Source organism: Hipposideros armiger, unplaced genomic scaffold (assembly GCF_001890085.2).
Source record: "Hipposideros armiger isolate ML-2016 unplaced genomic scaffold, ASM189008v1 scaffold_559, whole genome shotgun sequence".
Taxonomy (NCBI): domain Eukaryota; kingdom Metazoa; phylum Chordata; class Mammalia; order Chiroptera; family Hipposideridae; genus Hipposideros; species Hipposideros armiger.
The window spans coordinates 584,550-606,023 of NW_017731909.1; the positions used below are offsets into that span (position 1 = coordinate 584,550).

General features: G+C 39.1%; 1 protein-coding gene across 1 annotated transcript in view; it reads left to right on the plus strand.

Moving 5' to 3' along the window:
• Positions 1-6: 6 nt before the first annotated feature.
• Positions 7-21,474, plus strand: part of PTPRZ1 (protein tyrosine phosphatase receptor type Z1) — a 190,490-nt gene continuing 169,022 nt past the window's right edge. Inside the window, exon 1 of the mRNA XM_019623701.1 lies at positions 7-210. Coding sequence (XP_019479246.1) covers positions 153-210 — 58 coding nt within the window. The 5' untranslated portion in view covers positions 7-152. The remainder of the gene's footprint in view (positions 211-21,474) is intronic.

Here is a 21,474-nt window from a genome sequence, read left to right on the forward strand (position 1 = left end):
CACACACACACACACACACACACACACACACACACAGAGTCTTCTTACACCAATCTGTACACTGGAGGAGAAAGCATTTCCTTGGCACCCCCTCCCTCTGCACCCTGAGAAGCTGAGGAGCCGCGTGGTGGGCGCCCCCGGACCGTCTGGAAATGCGAATCCTAACGCGCTTCCTCGCTGGCATTCAGCTCCTGTGTGTTTGCCGCCTGGGTGAGTGATGAGACCTCCGTGGGGTTTCCTCTCGGGGATCGTTTGGGACACAGGTGGGATTTCAGAGCATTAGGTACTTCCTGCCGCCGCCGCCCTCTAGCAAGGCGAATAAAGGGGACGGTGGACCGGGATCCCACGGTGTCGGCGGCGGCAGGGTGGGTGTCCGCAGCGTGGGAGAACGCGCCCCCTCCCCACGTCCATCTCCCGGCCGCGTACGTGCTCCGGCCACCACGGGAGAGAGGCCGGGCAGTCACGGTCCCTGTGCTCGGCTCTTTTCTCTGATCTTCGGCAAAGTGCAAAGAGCCCGTTCGATGCACGTCACGAAATAAATACAACCAGAAATACACCCGTAGTGCGGAGCTAAGCACTACATCACGTTTTTGCTGTAAAATGCATGCTACTGCGTGGGTATTATGGGCTTGAATGGAAAATGCACGTGTCTGATGCGAAACACACACACTCGCGCACACACACTCACACTCACTCACTCACACACTCACTACACACTCGCTCACAATGCCTGAAAGGTAATAACAGGAACAAGCACCAACCTGACTTTCTGTTTTTTAGTACTTTAAATTTACTCACATTCAAGTCTGGGCAGTTACTTAAAAAAAAAAGTTCCATTCGAAATGTCTAGTAGCGTCCTACCACTGCTGCCACAGTCAGAGGACAGCTCCAGGTTGATGTATTTATTCATGGGTTCGTCTTTCATCTGCCTCCTTTCAGGTTACACATTTAGCACTGAAATTGCATTCGGAAGTAGCCAGTTACATGGGATGTAGGCGCAAGTGTTCCGGCCATTTTCCAGAAGAATTGTAGGATTGGATTTTTGCATTTTATTAAAGAAATGTCTTTTTTTCCTTGAGGACGACTTGCTATGATGATGGAATATAATAGGTTTGGAGGCATAAACCTGAAAGTTAGAAAATGTACCTCTGTGTACGAGTATACATATTTTACTTTTTTTGGTTAGAAGATCCCAATTTTTAAATTTTAGATTGTTTCTAATAAAGTAGTTATTAACCTACATTTTCATCCAATAGATGGTGCTGCTGTTGGCCCAGGAACCTTTACAAAGAGAAATCATTTTCATATTCTAACTAATGAGAATTGCATTGCAAATATGGTGATAATTGCCAACAGCCCCCCAGATACACAGACATAATTTAAATTCCAGAAGCTTTATGAAAGTGCTCAAGGGTGATGTGAGGCCCATGGTGACAGTTAAGGCTTGCTGGGGAATCTGCCCTTGTTTTCTCTAAAATCAGACAGTTGATTCTGGAGAGGGGAAGACATTTTTTGGAAAGTATTGTGGTCCTCAAATACACACCTGTTGAATTTTCATTTCTAGTAGATCGGTTTCAACAACAAAGCCAGATCCTTTTGGTGCTTAGATCCTCATTTAAAGTAAACCTCACTGTAGTACGGAAAGAAGTCAGAATGCTGCTCGGTATGCCATTCAAACCACATGCCCTGAATATACTGTAATTTTTTTTTAAATCGAGGTATAATGCATATGACATACACTCCATCTTGTTAAAGTGTACAATTGAGTTCGTTTAGTATATTCACAAAGTTGTGCGACCATCACCACTATCTTATTACAGAACACTTTTATCACCCCAGAACGAAACCATGAACAGGCATTTCTCATTCTCTTGACCCCAGCGCTGACAACCACCAATCTACTTTTTCTGTAGATTTGCCTATCCGGAGCATTTCCTATAAATAGAGTCATCCAGTGCGTGGCCTTTGGTGTCATTCACTTACAAGGTTTTCAAGATTCATCCATGTTGTAGCCATGTTGTATCATATCAGTACTTTATTCCTTTTTGTGGCTGAATGATATTCCATTCCAACAGGCCACATTTTGCAAAGGATCTTCACAATAAAGCATTGTTTGTAGCTTATTTTGGGTTATTTAGATTTTAGTTTATTGACATATTCTGTAATGCTTTTTTTGATGATGTAAAATTTAGCTGTAAAGAATTAAATTAGTTGTTTTAGAGTATTGCAACGTTTTGTGATGATATTGAATGTAAGCCTGTATTAGAACTCAAGATGTATGTGGGTGGGGGGGGGATGGTTGTTTGTTTATTTTTGAGACTGACAGGTGACTACTTTTGTATCCATTCCCATTTTAACAAAGTTGGCCTTTTCCTTGTTGCCTACAGGCTGACCGAGGGGCCTTGGCAACCTCAAATGGGATGACTATCTCAATCTCAGGGTAGCACATTTTGAAAACCTGAGGCACATTATCTACAAATAAAAAATTCAGCCTCCATTTCAGATGTCTCTTGCCCTCCTCATCTACTGTAGCAACTGTGGGTGTGGTTGTTAGTCACCCTGTGTCCTGGAGCCAGTGAGTGGCTGGCACATGGAGCAGATAAAAGTTCAGGAGAGGTCTGTCCATGGAGACCTGCTGTGTAGAATGACAGCTCTGGGACCGTTTGCACGTTGGTCTGCGTTGTGACCTTTATCTGTAGCATTTCATAGAATCAGTAAGACGTTCGTTATTAGTAGTTAAGAATGCCTTAATGCCCTTACCACTTTCTGTGTCTCAAGTTTCCTGACGTTTTGAATGGAAATATAGACCAATTGCTTCTTTCAAATAACTCTCAAAACAGAAAAATTCTCATTCGGTTATTTGGACTAAAATAAATCCTTTTATTCCAAGTTACTACTAGGGACTTAAGAGTAACATTGCAGTTTTGGGGGGGGGGTTGGAGGGGAGGGGATCAAATATATTGTGAGTTCATCTATTTGGATAATTCTATCAAGATTGGCCTATGGCCTCAACTGTTTTTGCTAGAACTAGCTAGATCACAGTTTCCAAACTCTCAACAGGAGAACTAGTTAAAACACAGATTGTGGCGTCCTGCAGAGGTTCTGATTCAGTAGGCCTGGGTGGGGCCTGCAAATCGCCATGTCTGACAGATTCCCAGGATATGCTGGAGCCATAGTCCAGGGCAACACTATGACAACTGCTAAACTAGTCTGACATTTAAATGTTAGCAAAGGTTCTGGGTTAGTAACGAGTTTTTACTGTGGCTTGATTTCTGATTTCTGACTTACTATTATTTTTAAAAATCACCTGAGGAACACAGCATGTCATGTTATTTAGCTGAAGGGGAGTCTTAATCAGAGAGGCAGAAATTAAAGATGACTCTAAGATAATTCCCTAAGTGAATTTGGACCGTCTCTAAAATAATTGAGAGGCTCTCTATTAGGTGGAGAGCTAATGTAATGACTGTATGACTCGTTATTATTTAATCATGACCCACTGAACAGGTAATGGGAAAAGCTGCCGTGGTTTTCCTGTAAAGAGGCTTAACTGTGAGTCATAGAAGACAGGTAGGTGTTCTCAGAGCTTTTAAGGAATAGTTTCTTTCAGCTAATGAGAATTCAGGATCTTTGAATTAAGTGAGTTGTATCACTACAAGGTACATGAGATTCAATGGTTTAAATATTGTTATTAAATATGTCATGAATCAGATTCTGAACTTTTAAGTAATGTCTTACTGCTTTAAGGGCCACATTAACTACAAATTATACCCAATTCTGCTGCAAGAACTAATTGCTTAATTTACTCTAAGTATGGAATCGGTGAGATCCAGTATGTTGTGACTCTCAGCTTGGTCTACTTATCGTCCAAAACCAAATTGTAACCAGGAATAGAAAATATTTGTGCTTTCCCCCCCACCACAAAATAACTAGTTTCCTTTTAGAAAATTAATTACTTTTGATTTGCAGAGTAGCCATATTCTTTATTTCGTGCCTCTGTCCTTTTTAAGTAGAGCATGGTTGCTTCTACTCAGGGAAATTTGCCAGGATAAATTATTTCATTGATGAATTCATTTATGCTCCCATGTCTGCACAAGAGATTTGGGGACTTGCTTAAAATTTTACGTTGTGAGAATTTTGCTCCTGGCAAAAATTCAGGTTTTTTTGGAAGCATGAAATGTCTTTCCCCCTTCCGCTTACTCTAAAGAGATTTGAGTTATGGCTAAATTAGTAACTTTGTTGAGCACCCATTTGCCAACTGTTCAGACTGTGAATGAAAGTGGAACCCCCTCATTCAGGATCAGACTACCTCAAAGGAAGGGCTTGATTAAGAAGATGAGCTTGTGTTTTATTTCCATTTACTGTTACTCAGTGCTTGTTGGGTGCAGACCCAGGACTGAACATTCTGGGTACATTTTCTCACTTCATTCTCCCCAAAACCCTTTGAGGTCGGTGTTTTCATTTTACACATTTTACAGCAGGGGAAACTGAGGCACAGAGAAGCCAACTGACTTGCCTAACATCACACAGCCTGTCTCAGCCTGTATGTTCCTTCTAATTCCCAAGCTTGAGACTTTTTCTCCTTTCATTCCTAGGAGATCCATTTGCTCTTTGGAATTTATTGGGTTGTCGGAAAAGTCATGACACATGTTTGCGACAGATGGCACTAGTTCATTTTTGGAAGTACTAGAGTCATTCGCATCTATGTTATTGCTATGTCATTTGACAGCCGACAGTTCTAGCTTCATTCTGAAAAAAAATTGAGCGATTTGGTTGAGTTTTGGAGATTTTACAAGTTGAAGATGGAAGACCAAACTGTGCATTTTTGCCATATTTTACTGTTTTACTTCCATAAAGGGAAGAACGCATGTCAAGCTTGTGAAAAGTTGCATAAAGTTTACAGTGACAATACTCTACAAGAGTGTCAGTGCCAATGATGGTTCATGAAATTCCGTGCTGGTGATTTTGATCTCAACGACGCTCCTCCGTCAGGGAGGTCCACCGAGGTTGATGACGACAAAATAAAGGCATTGATCGAGTCAAACCCACATTATACGACACGAGAGATTGCAGAAACATTGAACATCCATCATGCAAGTGTTCATGACCACCTGAAGAAGCTGGGATACATAAGCAAGCTCAATATTTGGGTTCCACATGAACTCAAAGAAGATCGTTTAATGGCATGTATAAACATCTGCAATATGCTCATTAAACGTGAGGAAAATGATTCTTTTTTGAAGTGACTGATAACTGGTGATGAGAAGTGGATTGTTTACAACAATGTGGTGCACAAACGGTCTTGGTTCCAACGTGATGATTCGCCTCAAAATACATTGAAAACACATTCATCTGAGGAAGATTATGCTCTCAGTGTGGTGGGATTTTAAAGGTGTCGTGTTTGTCGAGCTCCTACCAAGGAACCAAACAATCAATTCGAATGTGTACTATCAGCAATTGGACAGTTTGAATGAATCCATCACCCAGAAACGTTCAGAGCTTGTTAATTGTAAAGGAGTTGTATTCCATCGTGACAACGTGAGACCACACACAAGTTTGATCACCTGTCAAAAATTATTGGAGCTTGGATGGGATGTGTTGCCCCACACCCACCATACTCGCCTGACCTTGCACCATCAGACTTGCACTTGTTTCGCTCTCTTCAAAACTCCTTGCGTGGTATAATGTTCAATCCAGATGAGGCTGTAAATCAGCACCTTGTTCAGTTTTTTGCAAATAAAGACAGGTCCTTCTGTGAACGAGGAATTATGAAGGTCACTGAAAGATGGCAAAAGGTTATTGAACAAAACGGGCAATATATCATTGATCTTTGTTCTTTATATAAATCAATCATCTTTGAAAAACATAGAAAAAATACATCATGACTTTTCCGACAACCCAATACTAATTTGCTTCATATGAGACACGATGCCGCATTTCACATTCCCAGTTGCTTTCTGTGCATCTCCATTCATGACTTTTCCCATGTGCTCTCACATTATTTTTCCTCCCCTTTTAAAAAAACAGGGCATAATTGACCTTTTCTAGTGTACGGTCTTGAAAGTTTTAGCACATGCATGTGGTCAGGCAGTAACCACTGTGACCCAGACACAGACTCTCCCCATCTGTACTATTTTAATTACTTGCGTTACGTGTTTCCTGAACGCCCCACATCTGTTAGGCAGTAATAGTTAAGCAGTGCCTAAACATACAGGATCCTCATACCCATGATGCCTGCAATCCAGCTGATGTGGTGCAATCCCCACATTCAAACCCTCCTTGAAATCTCACTTTTAAGACACTCTTTTTTTAGAACTACCTGAGAATAAGTCTTTCCCAACTAGCTTTCTGTGTTAGGTATCTTCGCTTTCAAATATTTTAGAACATTTTCCACTTCATCATGAAGGTCAAAGTCAGAGCCAACAAGACATGCATATCCTTCAATGATGCTTTAACTTTGACTATTTTTTTGGAAGTAATCCCTGGTAGCAACTCAGGTTACAAAAGAAAACCAGTTTTTATCTGTGTGAGTAATTCTTAGAGACATTAAGCATACTGTATGGACATCAATAGAAAAATTATTTTATCATATTGCATGACCCTAAAACACTTCTATTTCAGAACCGTGCTGCCCAGTACCATAGCCACTAACATTTGTGGCTATTTAATTTTAACTTGATTAAAATAAGTTGATTCCATTCCTCAGTCACAGTAGCCACATTTCAAGTGCTCAGTAGCCACAGGTGGCCAGTGACTACCTCATGGGGCAAAGCGGGTCTAGAACTGTCCCTTCCCTGCAGAAAGTCTAGTCTACAGCACTATGTTATGGTCAAAAGCAGCTGAGAAAGTATTGCTAGTACTTTTTGATAGTACCAATTGATAGTACTGATGAGAGGCTGTCACCTAGAAAAGCTTCTGAAGTTATTAAACTTATTTGAAGTGGTGATTACTTGCCTGTGTTGTGTCAGCCGTACAAAAGTCACAGGGACACTCTGGCGGCCATACGTGAAGACAGTTCAGGGGCCACTCTGTGGCCTTTGTAGAAGGGTCACACCCATCTACAGAGAGGGGAGACTAGCTGTGAGTTTAGGAATGAGTGCTCGCACGGCACATTACCCACAATTGGTTTTCACATTCACTATGTCATTTTGCAGTGTCTCTGTCTGTCTCCCCCACTAGACTAGCTCCTCGAGGGCAAAGACTGTATTTCATTTATTCTTGGACTTAACACCTATACTCAGCGCTTCATGAATATTCAATGCACTAGGTCATAGAGAAAGAGGACTGTGAAGGTTCTTAGGTAGCAGTCCCTTTTTGCTGTCGACATGGGCCAGGATCACCTGACCTTTCCTTGCTTGGATTCTGATCCCTATCCAAGAGTCAGGTCAGCCCTCACCTTGAGCTGTCCATCATTAAGGCCACTTCTGGCGTCAGACCATCACTTCCCGTGATTCTCCTAGGAAGGTGCATAAGGCATTATCTAGATCCAGACACCATCTGTGCCTTAAAAATAAGCCCCCATGATAAATACTGCATGTCCACTTGTAGTCGCAGAAGCAGAAATTAGTGAGCATTTAATTCTAGATGAGTTGGCACCAAGGAAGCTTGGTTATGTCCCAGGGGCCAGGGCACCAAGTGTGTGTGTGTGTGTGTGTGTGGACACATGTTTACCTGTTAGGGAGGAGTGGGTAGTGGAGGTAAGAAGAGGTGGTCAGTAATGAAAAATGAAGTGTCTTGAGCCCATGAAGACTGTTGTTAGTCAAGTCCAAAGCCATCAGATTGGATTAAGTCTTGTCTAGTCAAGCTGACCATAGGAGGTAGTGGCCCAAGGTGGTTCTGGAAAACTAATAAATGACAGCAAGTGCAGTTACCTTTGGAACTGGTTTCTAGTTTTATCATTAATCTCAGAGATGATGTACTTCACCTAGCTTAGCCCTGCAGATGCTGGATGTTCAGCAAATGTTCGAATTGAGTTGACTTCAAATGGAACAGGGCATGGGGCGAGTTAAAAATGCTCACAGGAGTTCAGAACAGAAACAAAGATTTCCCCTTCTATTAGGATCTTTGGTTTATTTTCTTCTCACTTGTTCCCCTTCCTTTCTTTCTTTCTTTCTTTTCTTTCTTTCCTTTCTCTCTTTTTTCTGTTTTGTGTGTCTTCACCTTCACTTTCTTTAAGCATGAATTTAAGATTTAAAAACCCCCAATATTGCTCAGCATTTTGAAGAGTTTTAGAGGGAGGACATTGACGCCATTTTATACCACTATTTAAAAATATTTTTACTGTGATATAATTTGGGGAGATTTGTAGTTAACATAATTTGAAAGTATGTGTTAACATTTCTTTCTGCCTAAAAATTCTAGTGTGTTAAAATGGGCAGTTTCTCTCTCTCACTCTCACTCTCTCTCTCTCTCTTTGCTTTTCATATTTGCACACAGATATTAAAGTAAATGCAATTATGCAAGGCCCTGGTTAATGTGAACTTTCGGGTCTCATTTAATAAGCATGAATCAATTCACATACACATTGACAAGAGATAAATATTTTACAAGTTTCCTTGGAAAGATAGTCTTATATATTTGGAAAGAATAATTTATTAATTAGTAGGAAAGAAGGATTTTCTGTTAAAATATTCATAGAATGAGTACAGTTACTTTTCCACTCTTGTAGAATCATTCTTCCCTTTTCTTTCTCTCCTGCCCCTGTTAGCATTTACTCTTTAATTTGTCTGTTTTTTCACTGCCACTGACTGGACGGCTTATTTCTTGAATCGTAAAGCTCCACCATATTTACCGAAAGATGGGCTTGATACTAGCCCTTTTATCTGAACTGATTAATTCAGGGGCAAGTTTCATGCTATCCTGAAACAAAGCTTGTGCCACAGAAGAGAGGCCCTAGAGAGCTTCCCATCCCTCTCTCCTCTTCTTAAGGCAGGTCCAGTTTCAGAGTAACCCTAGAAGGAGGGGTATGGACTATAGTGATTGACCTCATAGTCTTTACAAGCCAGTGGAACTTCAGGAGGCCAGACAGCCTTGGAGTTGATCCAAAGATTCAAGTCTCTCAGCAGGTGGGAGGATAACTGAACCAGCCTCTGAGATGGGAGTGTCAAGTGTGCTTACCAGGGCATAGGAATATAATATCTTTCACTTGGTTGGTGACACATATTCTTGCTTTCCTGTGTCTTATTTTCTCTCTCCATGCATCATTTGTTAGATTTAGTTATCATTTCCTGTTATTTGATAGATATAAGACATAGCTTTTTTTTTTATTTCAAGCAGTTGATTTGTGTATATTTTTTAAAAATAACATTTTCATTATTTTTTAGATCTAGGCTATTTGTTTTTATTATATTTGAAAAGCACTGATGACTTCATTTAAAAGTGAGTGGATATTGGGGAGACCACTTCATAGTCGGTGTAGAGACCTGACCACCGCACTGTACTTCTGAAGCTTATGTTGAATAATATTGTATGTCAACTATAATTATATATACATATAGTCATGGGACATGGAGTAGAGAGTGGGAATGGAATCAATGGAATTGTAATAGATAAGCATGATATCGGGGGTGGGAGGGCAGTAGATGGGGGTAGGGGGTTGTTACTTTGTGAGGGTGAAAAGGATAACTATTGCATTGTTCTGTATACCTGAAACTAACAATAAAAAATTTTTTAAAAATTAAAAAATAAAAATTAATTAATTAATTAAAAAGAAATAAAAAAACATATATTGAAGCCCTAACACCGAGTATCTCAGAATATGACTGTATTTGGATATCAGGTCATTGCAGATGTAATTAGTTAAAATGAGGTTATATTGGCTTAGGGGGGCCCTATATTGGATATAAGTGTCTGTATAAAAGGAAGCAAATGTAGAAAGAGAGGCAGGAGAAGAAGGCCATGTAACCATGGAGGCTGAGATCAGAGCAACGCAGCTGCAAGACAAGTAACACCAAGGATTACCAGCTCCCACCAGCCGCTGAAGGAGGCACAGAAGGATACTTCCCTAGAAAGTGCTTTGCTGACACCTGACTTTGGACTAATAGCTTCCAGAACTGAGTGAAAATAAATTTCTATCGTTTAAAAAAAAAAGTGAGTGGATAACTTTGTGAGATGGTCCAAATAACTATTTTAATATTCTTCATCCTTAATGGTGAGGACACAAGCACGAATCAATTCAGTGAGTCTTTATTGAGCATCTCCTTTATGATAAATATCCCCTTAGAGAGAATATTTCTCTCATGGTTTGCTAAGCCTTTGCAAGAGAGAAAGATCCATACACAAATAGCTCTCACACATGGCAGAGTTTGCAGAATATGTAAGTATGAGTTGTTTGGGAGCTAAATTCACCTCTGGGAAGGTTTCCAGGAGGAGATGAAGTTGGATATTGACCCAGCAGTGTGGGTGGGTAGGGCTTCAGGGGTCACTGGTGAGGAAGGGGACATTCGTGGCAAAAAGGATGACATACACAGAAGCTGGGAGTGTGGTGTTTGGAGGGAGGAAAAAGTGGGGAGGGGATGTCTTAGCGAAAAAGTGTCAAATAGTAGGTATGATTGCCAACGGCTAATTGAAGGGTTTGGAGTTTGAAATTTGTTCAGCATATAATGGGAAGCTATTGAAGGGTTTTAAACAGTGAATTGACTTGAGTAGATCTCTTTATTTTAGGGAGATTACTCAAGTATCCATATGGGTGGATTTGAGAAGAGTGAGACTAGGACTAAGGAAACTCAGTTAAAAGGCTGTTACATTGTAGCAGTCAAAATGGAAATTTGATAGAGCATTTGGAGGTATATTAATACCATCCTTTTTGTATAATGTTTAAATGTATACCAAGTACTCAAATACATTACCCCATTTGATATCGATGTAATCAGTATAATTGCTAGGACTTGGTGCCGTTCTCTAGAGAGTGAGTCATTGGTGGTCCTCAAGAGATTGACGATATAGCAAGGACCCTATAGAGTCAGAGAAATATCCAGAAAGGAAACATAGAAACAGCTAATACATACAATTCTACAGAAGTTAATAATTGTAAGGGAAGAAGAGAGAGAAATAGAAGATGGTGGCTTGAAGACTGATTATTTATTGAATGATAGAACTCTGAATTTATTACAAGACACAGGAATTGAAGCTAAATATTTCCTCTGAGCTGATTAACACAGTGCTTTGAGAAGGAGTAAGAAGAAATGCTGCTGCTTAAAATAATCCATTTTTATCTATTTTAGTAGAAATTATAGTCACAACTTAACAACAATAACAAAAATTTCCCCTAAGGATTGGAAAGATTTGAATATATTCCTAGTGTCAGGCTAAATTTTATCAAGTCTTAACTTATCAAAACTGTTTACTTCATTCACCTTAAAAATTCTTGTATTTGTCCTTTTTAAATGAGCATACATACTATTCTGACATTTCAGTCAGCTATCTGCCAATTAATAAGCTTTCTTACTATCTTCAATTTCAGATCGCTTATAGGCTATCACATTCATATTGCATCAACTAGTGTCTTTGTAATTGCTTGAAACTTGTGTCTGACATAAAAACAGTGCAATGGAAAATAGTCCATACAATAGGCTTCCCAGAATTTCCTTCAGATTATTTTTAGCAATTTTTTTCTTTTAATTTGTGAAAAATATGATAGGGTTTTATCTACTGTATATCCTGTGAGATACATTAAGGATGCATGAAGTGGTAAATTATTGAATCATTGAGCTTAGGAAAGGGATAAAGTGGCAGCTGTCAAGGATAGAAATGTAAGTGCATTTTTCCCCATGTAATGAACAAATATAGCTATGTTATGCTATAGGAGCTGGATGCAAGATTTGTATTTAAGACGTATGGCTGAATGGCTTCTTCTTGAGTAATATTTGCTGATGGTAAAGTTTCCTTTGATGATGCTTGGGGTGGGGAAATGACATGAAATATGCATGCATGTAATATATATGTATATAAGTATTTTACATACAAATGTATTTATATGTATATATGCATATATATATACAATATACATATATATGCATGTATGTAAGCACACAATGGAAAGTTCACAAACTTAATTGTCTGACCTTGTGTATACCCACAGTAAATAAATAGGGATATATAGTGTATCTGTTTTTCTGCTTTGCAAAACTGATATTGCTTTATTTTCACTGTTAAAGATTATATTCTTTGGGGAAAAGGATTAACTTTAATGGTAAGAATTATCCTGGATATTTTGAGCCTGACTTTTTCTTGCCTCCCACGTAAAGAAAGGAGAGGAAGGTCTGCTTCTTCTTGTGACCTGAATACAGCGCTGTTGCTCTCCAAAGGGGCTGAGTCCCGTTGAGATCAATGGAGCCCCTTTTACCAGATCTTCATTGAACAACAACTGTTGGCTCGACACTGTGCTGGACTTTATGGTTTTTCTCTTTGAGGAGTTAATCTTGTTACAGATATAAAATGAACCCTGGTGAGAGCATACCAGAATAGAGAATAATGATATAAATGTTAGAGTCTATGAATCAGATTTTAAGTCTGTAGAAAGTCACAAAAAGAGACAAAATAAAGATGTGAATTCATTTTAAAGCGTCTCTGTGAGCATAGGAGCAGGACTTCCTCCTTTTGAACATGAACATGGACTGTTTCATTCAATAATTTAAGCCTCTTTGGTGTCCCCTCTTTTTTTGTTTTTGCTATATATGGACACAAAAAGATAAGTCCGTATTAATTCATTTCAGGTGATTCACTCAAAGAGAAGCTTGAATACAGAAATTGGTTGGGTTTTGCCTCTCCAGGCTGAAATGCATTTAGTTCTCGTAAATCTCCTACCCCACCACATTCAAAATAATAGTGTCAGTAGCAAAATATATAAGCAAAATGTGTGTGTTAAAATACTCTTATAGTCTGTTCAACACCTACTGCTAGGAAAATATCACATAATTTCCATATTTATGTCTATACCAATTTGAGGCTTAATTTTTGGTGGCAGCAGCTGCTATTTTGTGACAAAGGTAAACTCTTGGTACTGAGATTTCAAAGAATGAGGTGATTTGCATATGATTCTTGACTAATAGTTTATCAAAACGGGGCACGCATTTTGGATGTACATGTCAATGCTGTCTGCAAAATGGATTCCTGGAAAGAGGCACAAAGAATGAAGTCACTTTTAATTGGCCAAGAATGGTTAGTACATGTGGCCCTTAAACCCTTTAAGATGCAGCACAATCTGTCATCATCCATCCCCCAAGAGAGTATCCCATAATGCTTCTCTGTTGCCTGTGATTCCAATTTACTTTCATCCTCATCTTTCGTTACATTTTAACTATTTAATATTCTTGGCAGAAGATACCAAGAAAACACAAGATGCTTCTTTGTTTCTCAGTAATTTATTCAAAATTATATACCAAAAAATGATAAAACACTCATCATAAAAAAAAAAGTACTCTGGTTCCCTATTTGGTGGGAGCTTTACAAGATGGTGGCTCGTCCTCCTCCACCTTTTTGAATTCAAATCCTACAGCATCTGTCATTTCAGAAAACTAAAACAACTGTTCGTTTTTACAAACATGATGAACTATTATCCAGTTGTATGAGACTTAGTGGCATTCAGGCAAATGAAGCTAAGAATGTATTTAGTACATAATCTCCCTACAAATGATAACAGCATATAAACCCTTGTACCATGGTTCAGGTTGGGTCTTCTCTGACTGCTGGCAGAGAAAGTGGACCTCCTTGAAGGGAGTTTTCCCTTATAAATATGTGAGGAGTGCTGGCTTCTTTTAGTGGGAGGCTTTGAGACTGTAGTATGCTGGAGATTTGTTTGGATGATTGAATTACTGGAGAAAACTCACTAAAAATAGGTCATCAAAAAACATTGATATAGACATTTTGTGTGGAAGTAATTATGCTTGTTTATTGCATTCTGCCACAATTCAGTATGCCAGACTGTGCAGTTTCTGTGCCTCCTTTGTTCACATAGAATCCCACTGAGGATTTATAGGCTGGAATGTAAGTTCCTACTGATGAGCCATCTCATGAGCCTTACATGGTAGTCAGTAATAAAGAATGAAGAGCTTTTTGCATATTACATATCTTCTTGCTCAGCCACCTATCAATCCCTGATACACATGTTAGTTGATCAAAACACAGCTGGAAAATTTCACTGCACTGAATGTCACACAGAGCCATGAAAATAGCAATACATGAGTCCTCTATTAACCTAGGAAATTCTGTGAACCTAGGAAACCAACCTGCCAAGATATAAAAAGTACAATAAACACACTATAGTCATTAACGTAAATTACTGCTTGTCTCAGGCCAATGTTAAAAAGCCTTTTGTAAGATTGTAGCCACCGATATTGTCATGCTTTTAGGACCTTGTGTCTTAGGAGAAGGACTTTTCTTTTACATCATGTGTTTCTATAGTTCTCAGCAAGAAATTTTTCTGTAACTGACGTCCGTAATGAAACACAGTAAAGGAATATGGGTCTCCATCCACAGAAACCATTGAGAAAACATTAGATGAGATTTTGTTTGTTTCTCCTCATTATTGGGAAGGACCCCGAGGTTCATATGAGTCTTGATGTCATATGGTGCTCTTACCAGGGCATTCATGCTGCTTCAAATCCTGTCCAACCTGACCTGACCCCTCCCCCACCTGTGCCTCTTCATGTTGGCTCACGCTTTTCCTTTTTCTTCAGAGGCTTGCGGCTCCTTGCATTTCTAGTTATCCTTCACATCCACTGTGAAACCTCTAACACATCACTGTTCCTGCCACAGAGAGGGAAACCTCACGCACACTGTATTTCAGTGGTTTCCTTAGCTCTGTCCCTTGAAGGAGTCTGGTCTCAAGAGATACAAGCGCTGGGCTCTAAAGACTCCTGGCCTATCTAGTAGGTGCTCAGTAAATAGTTAAGACATAAATCAAGGAAAGAAATTTCTTCCAAAGCAGTCCCTGTAAAAACAGAAACTACAATAGGATCTATCTAATGTTAAACATTGCCACCACCTCAACTCATGCAGCACTCTCTTGAGCTGAGCGAGAAACTTGGGATGCCGTTCCCAGCATTCAGAATTAGAATTCAGTTCACCCTCAAATTCACTCAGTCTCTCGCATTTAAAAAAAAAAGTGAACTAAAGTAGGTCAATCAAATCACATTCTCATTTGAACAAGTCCAAGAGTCTATATAGATTTTGAGCTGAACTGGCATACTATTATGGACTACTTTCTAAGGGCTTTTACTCTTGGCATTGAGACTTTTAAGAAAGAAAATTAGGTGATTGGAATAGAGTACAATAGTGAATGCAGAAGAAGGGAAGAAAGATGACCGTGGCCAGAAACAGAAGAGAAAGAGGACTATAAGTTTCTTTATTCTAAGGAGCGGTGGGAGACCCGACTTGCTGGGCTCCACAGCGGATGCGCCGTTTCTATGGCCGGTCCCCCTGTGTTTCCTGTCAAGCCAGGGTCTTATTGAAACAAAAAGATACCGGATGCCTCTCGCTCACACCTCCTCATCCCTTCAGCACCCCAGCCAGTGCCAGCCAACAGCATTTCTCTCAGTTCCTTTTATCCCTTTTTCACCAAGAACAAGATCTGAGATACGTGAGATCCTGTCCGATTCAGACGTGGAGAAAGCACAGCCGAGTTTCAGCCACCGGTCACCTGTTGTTTCAATAGCTGTATTGTCAGCACGGTATCCTGGGCCCGGTGCTTTAAAATTTGGGAGCAGAATACGTTTTCGATTTGTAGAGTTAAGGCTATTTTCCTTGGAACAGAAAGCCTGTGTTCTTAATACCTTAAAGTCTTAAAAAAATGGGGGACAGCAGAGTCTTGCCTGGGGGAGAAAGGCGGGGGTGTGCTATGAGGGACATGCTGAAATTATATTTTCTGACAAGAATCAGTTTCTTCTCTTTGGGCTGCAGACCTGGATTACCATGTAACCGGAGGGTCCACAATAAACATGTAAAACAGGAAGAGAGGATGAAAAAATAGATTGCTGAAAATGAAAGTCTATCAAGATGGGCAAATATTTAGTGGAATACTATGATAGTTAGTGTTCTGTTTGATAAAAATTATTTAAATTTTTTGAGACTAATAAGCAACTAGAAATTATTTGCACAGATTTCTATAACTTCTCAATTCAGGCATTTTCAACGATAAGAAAATCCAATTCGGGGAAACTTATCCTGCGTAGAGTAGGAGAAAGAAGCCACTAAAATACATCATCAGTTACAATGAAAAAATAGCCATTGTTTTGAACTTAGTGTGAATTGCACTAATATCGAATAATGGGTGATTTAAGAAATTATTTTGAAATGTTTGTTTTAATATGTCCAGGTCAAAAATGTAATCATTAAAGAAATACAAAGTTAAGAGAAAGCAAAGCATCTCAGAAAAATAATCGCAATACTCAGATGTTTAATTAAAAGACACTGAAAAAGAATACTTGTTAAAATAGTGATGCTTATAGACGATTAACTAGGTTATTAAAAGTTTAAAAAGCTATTTATTACATTATAGCTACAAGAAGCAGCATTTGATCTGGTGAAGAATTGGCAAATAGCTGTGCTAAACAAATATGAAGTTTCTAATGGGACTTACTTTGGGAAAACAGGTTTTATAACACAACTATATAGGGAATGAATTAAATTATCAACTATCTAAAATGATGAGCAGACAGAAGAATTGGGTGGATTTAGCATTGATTTTTAAGGGATGCTATATTTTCATCCTGCTCTTTAAAGAGCCTTTAATTATTTTAGTTGTTGAAAATGAGACCTGAGTTAAACATTCAGTATAAGAAGACTTGCCCCAAATTCAGCCATTATGGTTATGGCTCTTTGGAGGTGATATTAATCATAAAATTCTGCGTAGTCTGTGTTTTTGGAAAAGCTTACTATGACTTCAGAAGTTTTTGATAAGAAATTATCTTCTTCACAAACGCAGAAGGGGCAATATAATATAGGAAATGTAGGTAAGAGTTCCGTGAATAACTTTGGAAAAACTCCCTCCCATCTGGAAGCAAGGCTCTGTGAGGATGCAACAGAATTTAATTTTTTGCATTATATTCATTCATAATTAAAGTGTTATTTTCTTTCAAGTTATTAGCTTAACATATGATAATACAAATTAATTAGTAAATGTGGTTAAAATAATGGGTGTTTCTTATCATGCTGTTAGTTCTACCATTAAAAAGAAGAAAAAGTCCTGTCGACTTCTGCCCCATTTCTTTCCTTCCATTTACAGCTGAGCTTTGGAAAGTTGCTTCTATCCTCAGCATCTCCATTTGCTCTCCTCCTGTTGCTCCTGAACCCACTCTCACCAGGATTCTGTTTCTACCCCTGCAGAAACCCCATCAATCCCACCAGTGTCCTCGTCATTACTACATCCAATAGTCAGTGTCCTTGGTCCTCATTTGATTGACCTACAAGCAGCTTTTGACCATTATCATTTGGTCTTTCTGGCAAGGCTTTGTTCATGTGACTTCCAAAACACCCCATGTGCCTGGTTTCCTGGCTGTCTCACTGACCACCTGTCACCAGCGACCTCAATCACTTCTACTGGTTCCTTCTCATCTCGCAACTTCTAAACCCCGGGGTCCTTGGGACACTTCTCTTTCCTGTCTACACAACCTGCCAGGACATCTCATCCCTATAGTCTCTACTTGGGCGACTCCCAAATTTATATCTCTAGACCAGACTCTTACCTGAACTCCAGAGTCACATATCCAGCTGCCTCCTTAGGTATTTAATACGCCTCTCAAACTTGCCATGTCCAAAACTGACCGCCTGCTCTTGCGCCAACCCAATCCCTAACTTCTGCTAACTTGTTTGTCTCAGGCAACTTCTCTTTCAGTTGCTCAGGCCAAAAAATCTTGAAGTCCTCTTTGATTCTTCTTTCTCTCTCACAACCTGCATTCAATCTGCCAGGAGCTTTCTCCTACATTATATTTTCTTATAATCTCCGACCTCTGCCACCATCTGTCTGAGCCTCCATCCTCTCCTACTTGGGTTATTAAGCACTAGCTTCCCAACTGGTCTCTCTGCTTTGCCTCACGAATCAGCCAGATTGTAAGTCAAATTTTGTCATTCCCCCAATTTCCGGTCTCACTCAGAATAAAAGCCAAAATCACTACAGTTTTCATCAAGCCCTGAATGATCTGGCCTCCTACTACTAGTTAAGTTTGGGGGGAGTCAAAAGTTATATGCAAATTTTCTATTACATGGTGGTTGGCGCCCCTGACCCCCACATTATTCAAGGTTCAACTGTGCTTCTCTGATGACCTCCCCTGCTCTCCACTCCTCTTCACTCCTAGCCTTACTGGCCTCCTCGCTGCTCCTAAATCATCCAGGCACCTTGTCCTCTGGGCTGTGTCTTTGCTGGTCCCTCTGTTTGAAATTCCCTTCTTCTGTAACTGGTCATGATCCACCCTAACCCCCCGTGGTTTTTGCTCAGTGTCCCCTTTTTATTGAAGACTTTCCTATTGTGCGAGTGTAACCTCCCTTCCCAAAATGCCCTCTGTCCTCCTTTCTTTATTTGTCTCCTTAGAACTTATCATTACATGTGTTTTTTAACTATGTTATTCTCTATCTCTCCTCATCAGAACGTAAGTCCCGTGAGGGTTTGTGGGTTGGTTTGCTCTCTAGCCCCAGTACCCAGCACCATGCCTGGCACAGAATGGTGCTCGGTAAACATTTGTTGAATGAGTAAATAAATAATTAAAACAACCTCCTTATTTTCCTTGTTTTGTTTGATTTTGTTTGAATCCTATTTTGGGTGATATTACTGTGTCTTTCTTTAGTTTGTATTGCCGTATAGGTCTTAAGCTCTTCTTTTGTTTTTGACATTTCATGTATCTTTTCAATGACCCTTGAAAACATCATATAGTCAATTTTTGGTTTTACCTGAAATCTTAGCGTATTTTTTCAACGTCTTCCCTTCATCTCATGTTGTTATCTCATATTTATGCATCCTAATTGTTTTAGACTCTCTGGTTTTTGTCTAGTCTTCGTATTTATCTTTTCCTGGGTCATAATTTGAATCCTTCTTTAATTTTCACTAGTAGAATACTTTAAAACTTTTTTCTCTAATTGTCAAGAGAGAAGCTCCTTTGTCCTTCGCCACAGCAGACGTGAAATCCTTACCTTCTTGCACCCCACCATCCGGCTGCCTCCACTGTCTCTGTTATCGTAACATGGTGTTGTAACCGTGTAACAGTAACCATGTAACCATACAGATCTGTTTTAAATCCAGAACAATGTCACTAGGTTGCTGCTTTTTACATTTTGTTTGGACATTCATAATTGTTTCAGCAACCAGCTGTATAAAATATATCTGTATTACTTTTTATGCTGTAGAGCCTGCAGTTGGTTGTTATATACCATAATTTTATGATTCTTGTCTTCCTCCTTGAAGTAATTATTTAAAGGAGGCTTTGGTGAACTGTTTTCCGTATCAAGACATATATGTTGAAGTCTTTTTCCTCTTCACACATGAAACTGAAATGGCCTATCATTATTTGATCACAACCTTTTTTCCTACAAAATATATGGGTTCTGCTTTTTTACATTATGGCATAGTGTTACTGAGGAAAGAGTGGATAGGTCCAACCAAGCCCACTCCTTGTCTGCCAGAACTGACATATTTAAAGGCTGGGAAAAGAAGGCAGGCAGATGGGAGAGGAGCAGTCCCCTGCTTTCTTCAAAATGCAATGCCTGCCTGGTAGAAGGAAGGGGCGCAGACTTCTTATTGGGTGAGACATTAGACCTTCAGAATGTATTGATTTGCTCTCCATAGTCAAAATAATTACATTAAAGTCATGTATTTGCAACTATAATATTTAACTGAATATTTCACAAGTATTAAACTTGGCTTTTCTATTTCACTATTTAAAGGGCAAAGGCATTCTGCCTGCTACATGTTAGAGTCCTGCAAGCATTTCTCATACATATGCATGTATAGATGCGTGTGTGTGCACATGCGCATGTGTATTTCATGCAGTGACTCTTAAAATAATCCAGCCTTTCTGATAAAGCATTGGGGATTTGCCAAATAAAGATAAGAATAATTCAAGACTTTAAAAAATGTACATATGTAGCATTTTCTGTATGATAATGGATTTACTTGTTCTTTGGAAAAATCATTTTCACGATTATAAAATTATCATTGCAAATATTCAGAAATTATTCCCATATTTCCATCAGAAATAAATATTTTTAACATTTTAGTTTACCTCTTCCCTGACGCTTTTCTAAGTGCACACACACGGAGGGAAAGAGAGAAGCATGTTTAACAAAGATTGCCCTATACAAATGCCTTAGTGATCTGCCTTTTGAATTTAAAACATAGTGAATAATTTGCCATGTCAGTGAACATTGTGATTTTAAATTGCAAATTAGTTAGAATATACTTTGAATGCAGGTTGAAACCCCAAATAACTGCCTCGAGTAAGAATCAAGTATATTTCTCTTTGCTTGTCAGTCCAGATTAGTGGAGCTGTCTCCTACAAAGTCAATGGTGATGGTCTGCACTCAAAAATGACAACAGTTTAGTGGTTACCAGAGGGTAATGGGGGAGGGGAGATGTAGAAGAGGGTAAAGGGGGTCAAATATTTGGTGATGGAAGATTTGATTTTGGGTGGTGAACACACAATGTGATGTATTATAGAAATGTACACTTGAAACCTATGTAATTTTACAAACCAATGTCACCCAAATAAATTTAATTAAAATGCCCCTCAAAAATATCAGAACTCAAAGTCCTTTTATCTTTTTGTTCTCCCATCTCTGGGGTGTTATCCTCTTCTCTGTGTGACCTGGATGACTCACAGCCATGTCAGTGGGAAGAGAAATAGGGGAATGGCACAGCCTACATTTTCTTTTTCTTTTGTTTTATATTAAAATTTATTGGGGTGACCATGGTTAGTAAGGTTACATAGGTTTCAGGTGTACAATCCTGTAATACATCATCTATAGATCACATTGTGTGTTCACCACCCAGTCAGTTCTCCTTCTATCACCATATAATTGATCCTTTTTACCCTCATTTACCACCTGCCTCCCCCCTTACCCTCTGGTAACCACTAAACTATTGTCTGTGTCTATGAGTTTTTGTTTCTTTATTTGTTTGTCTTGTTCCTTTGTTGTTTTCAGTTTTATATCCCACATATCAGTGAAATCATATGGTTCTCAGCTTTTTCTGTGTGACTTATTTCGTTTAGCATAACAATCTCAAGACCCATCCATTTTGTCACAAATGGCACTATTTCATCTTTTCTTATGGCAGGATAGTATTCCATTACATTTTCACATTTCATTAAAGTTACAATGCAGAAGTTGTACTTTATACTTTGCAAGAACTTATCGATGTGGCCACAAGGAAAACTAAAAAAATTAAAGAATATTCTGGATATTACAATTACCAATTTGTATTGTCTCATCCCTTCCCCTCTCCTTCATCCCCACCCCCTCCCAACTAACAACCCTCAGTTCTTCCTCTGTGTC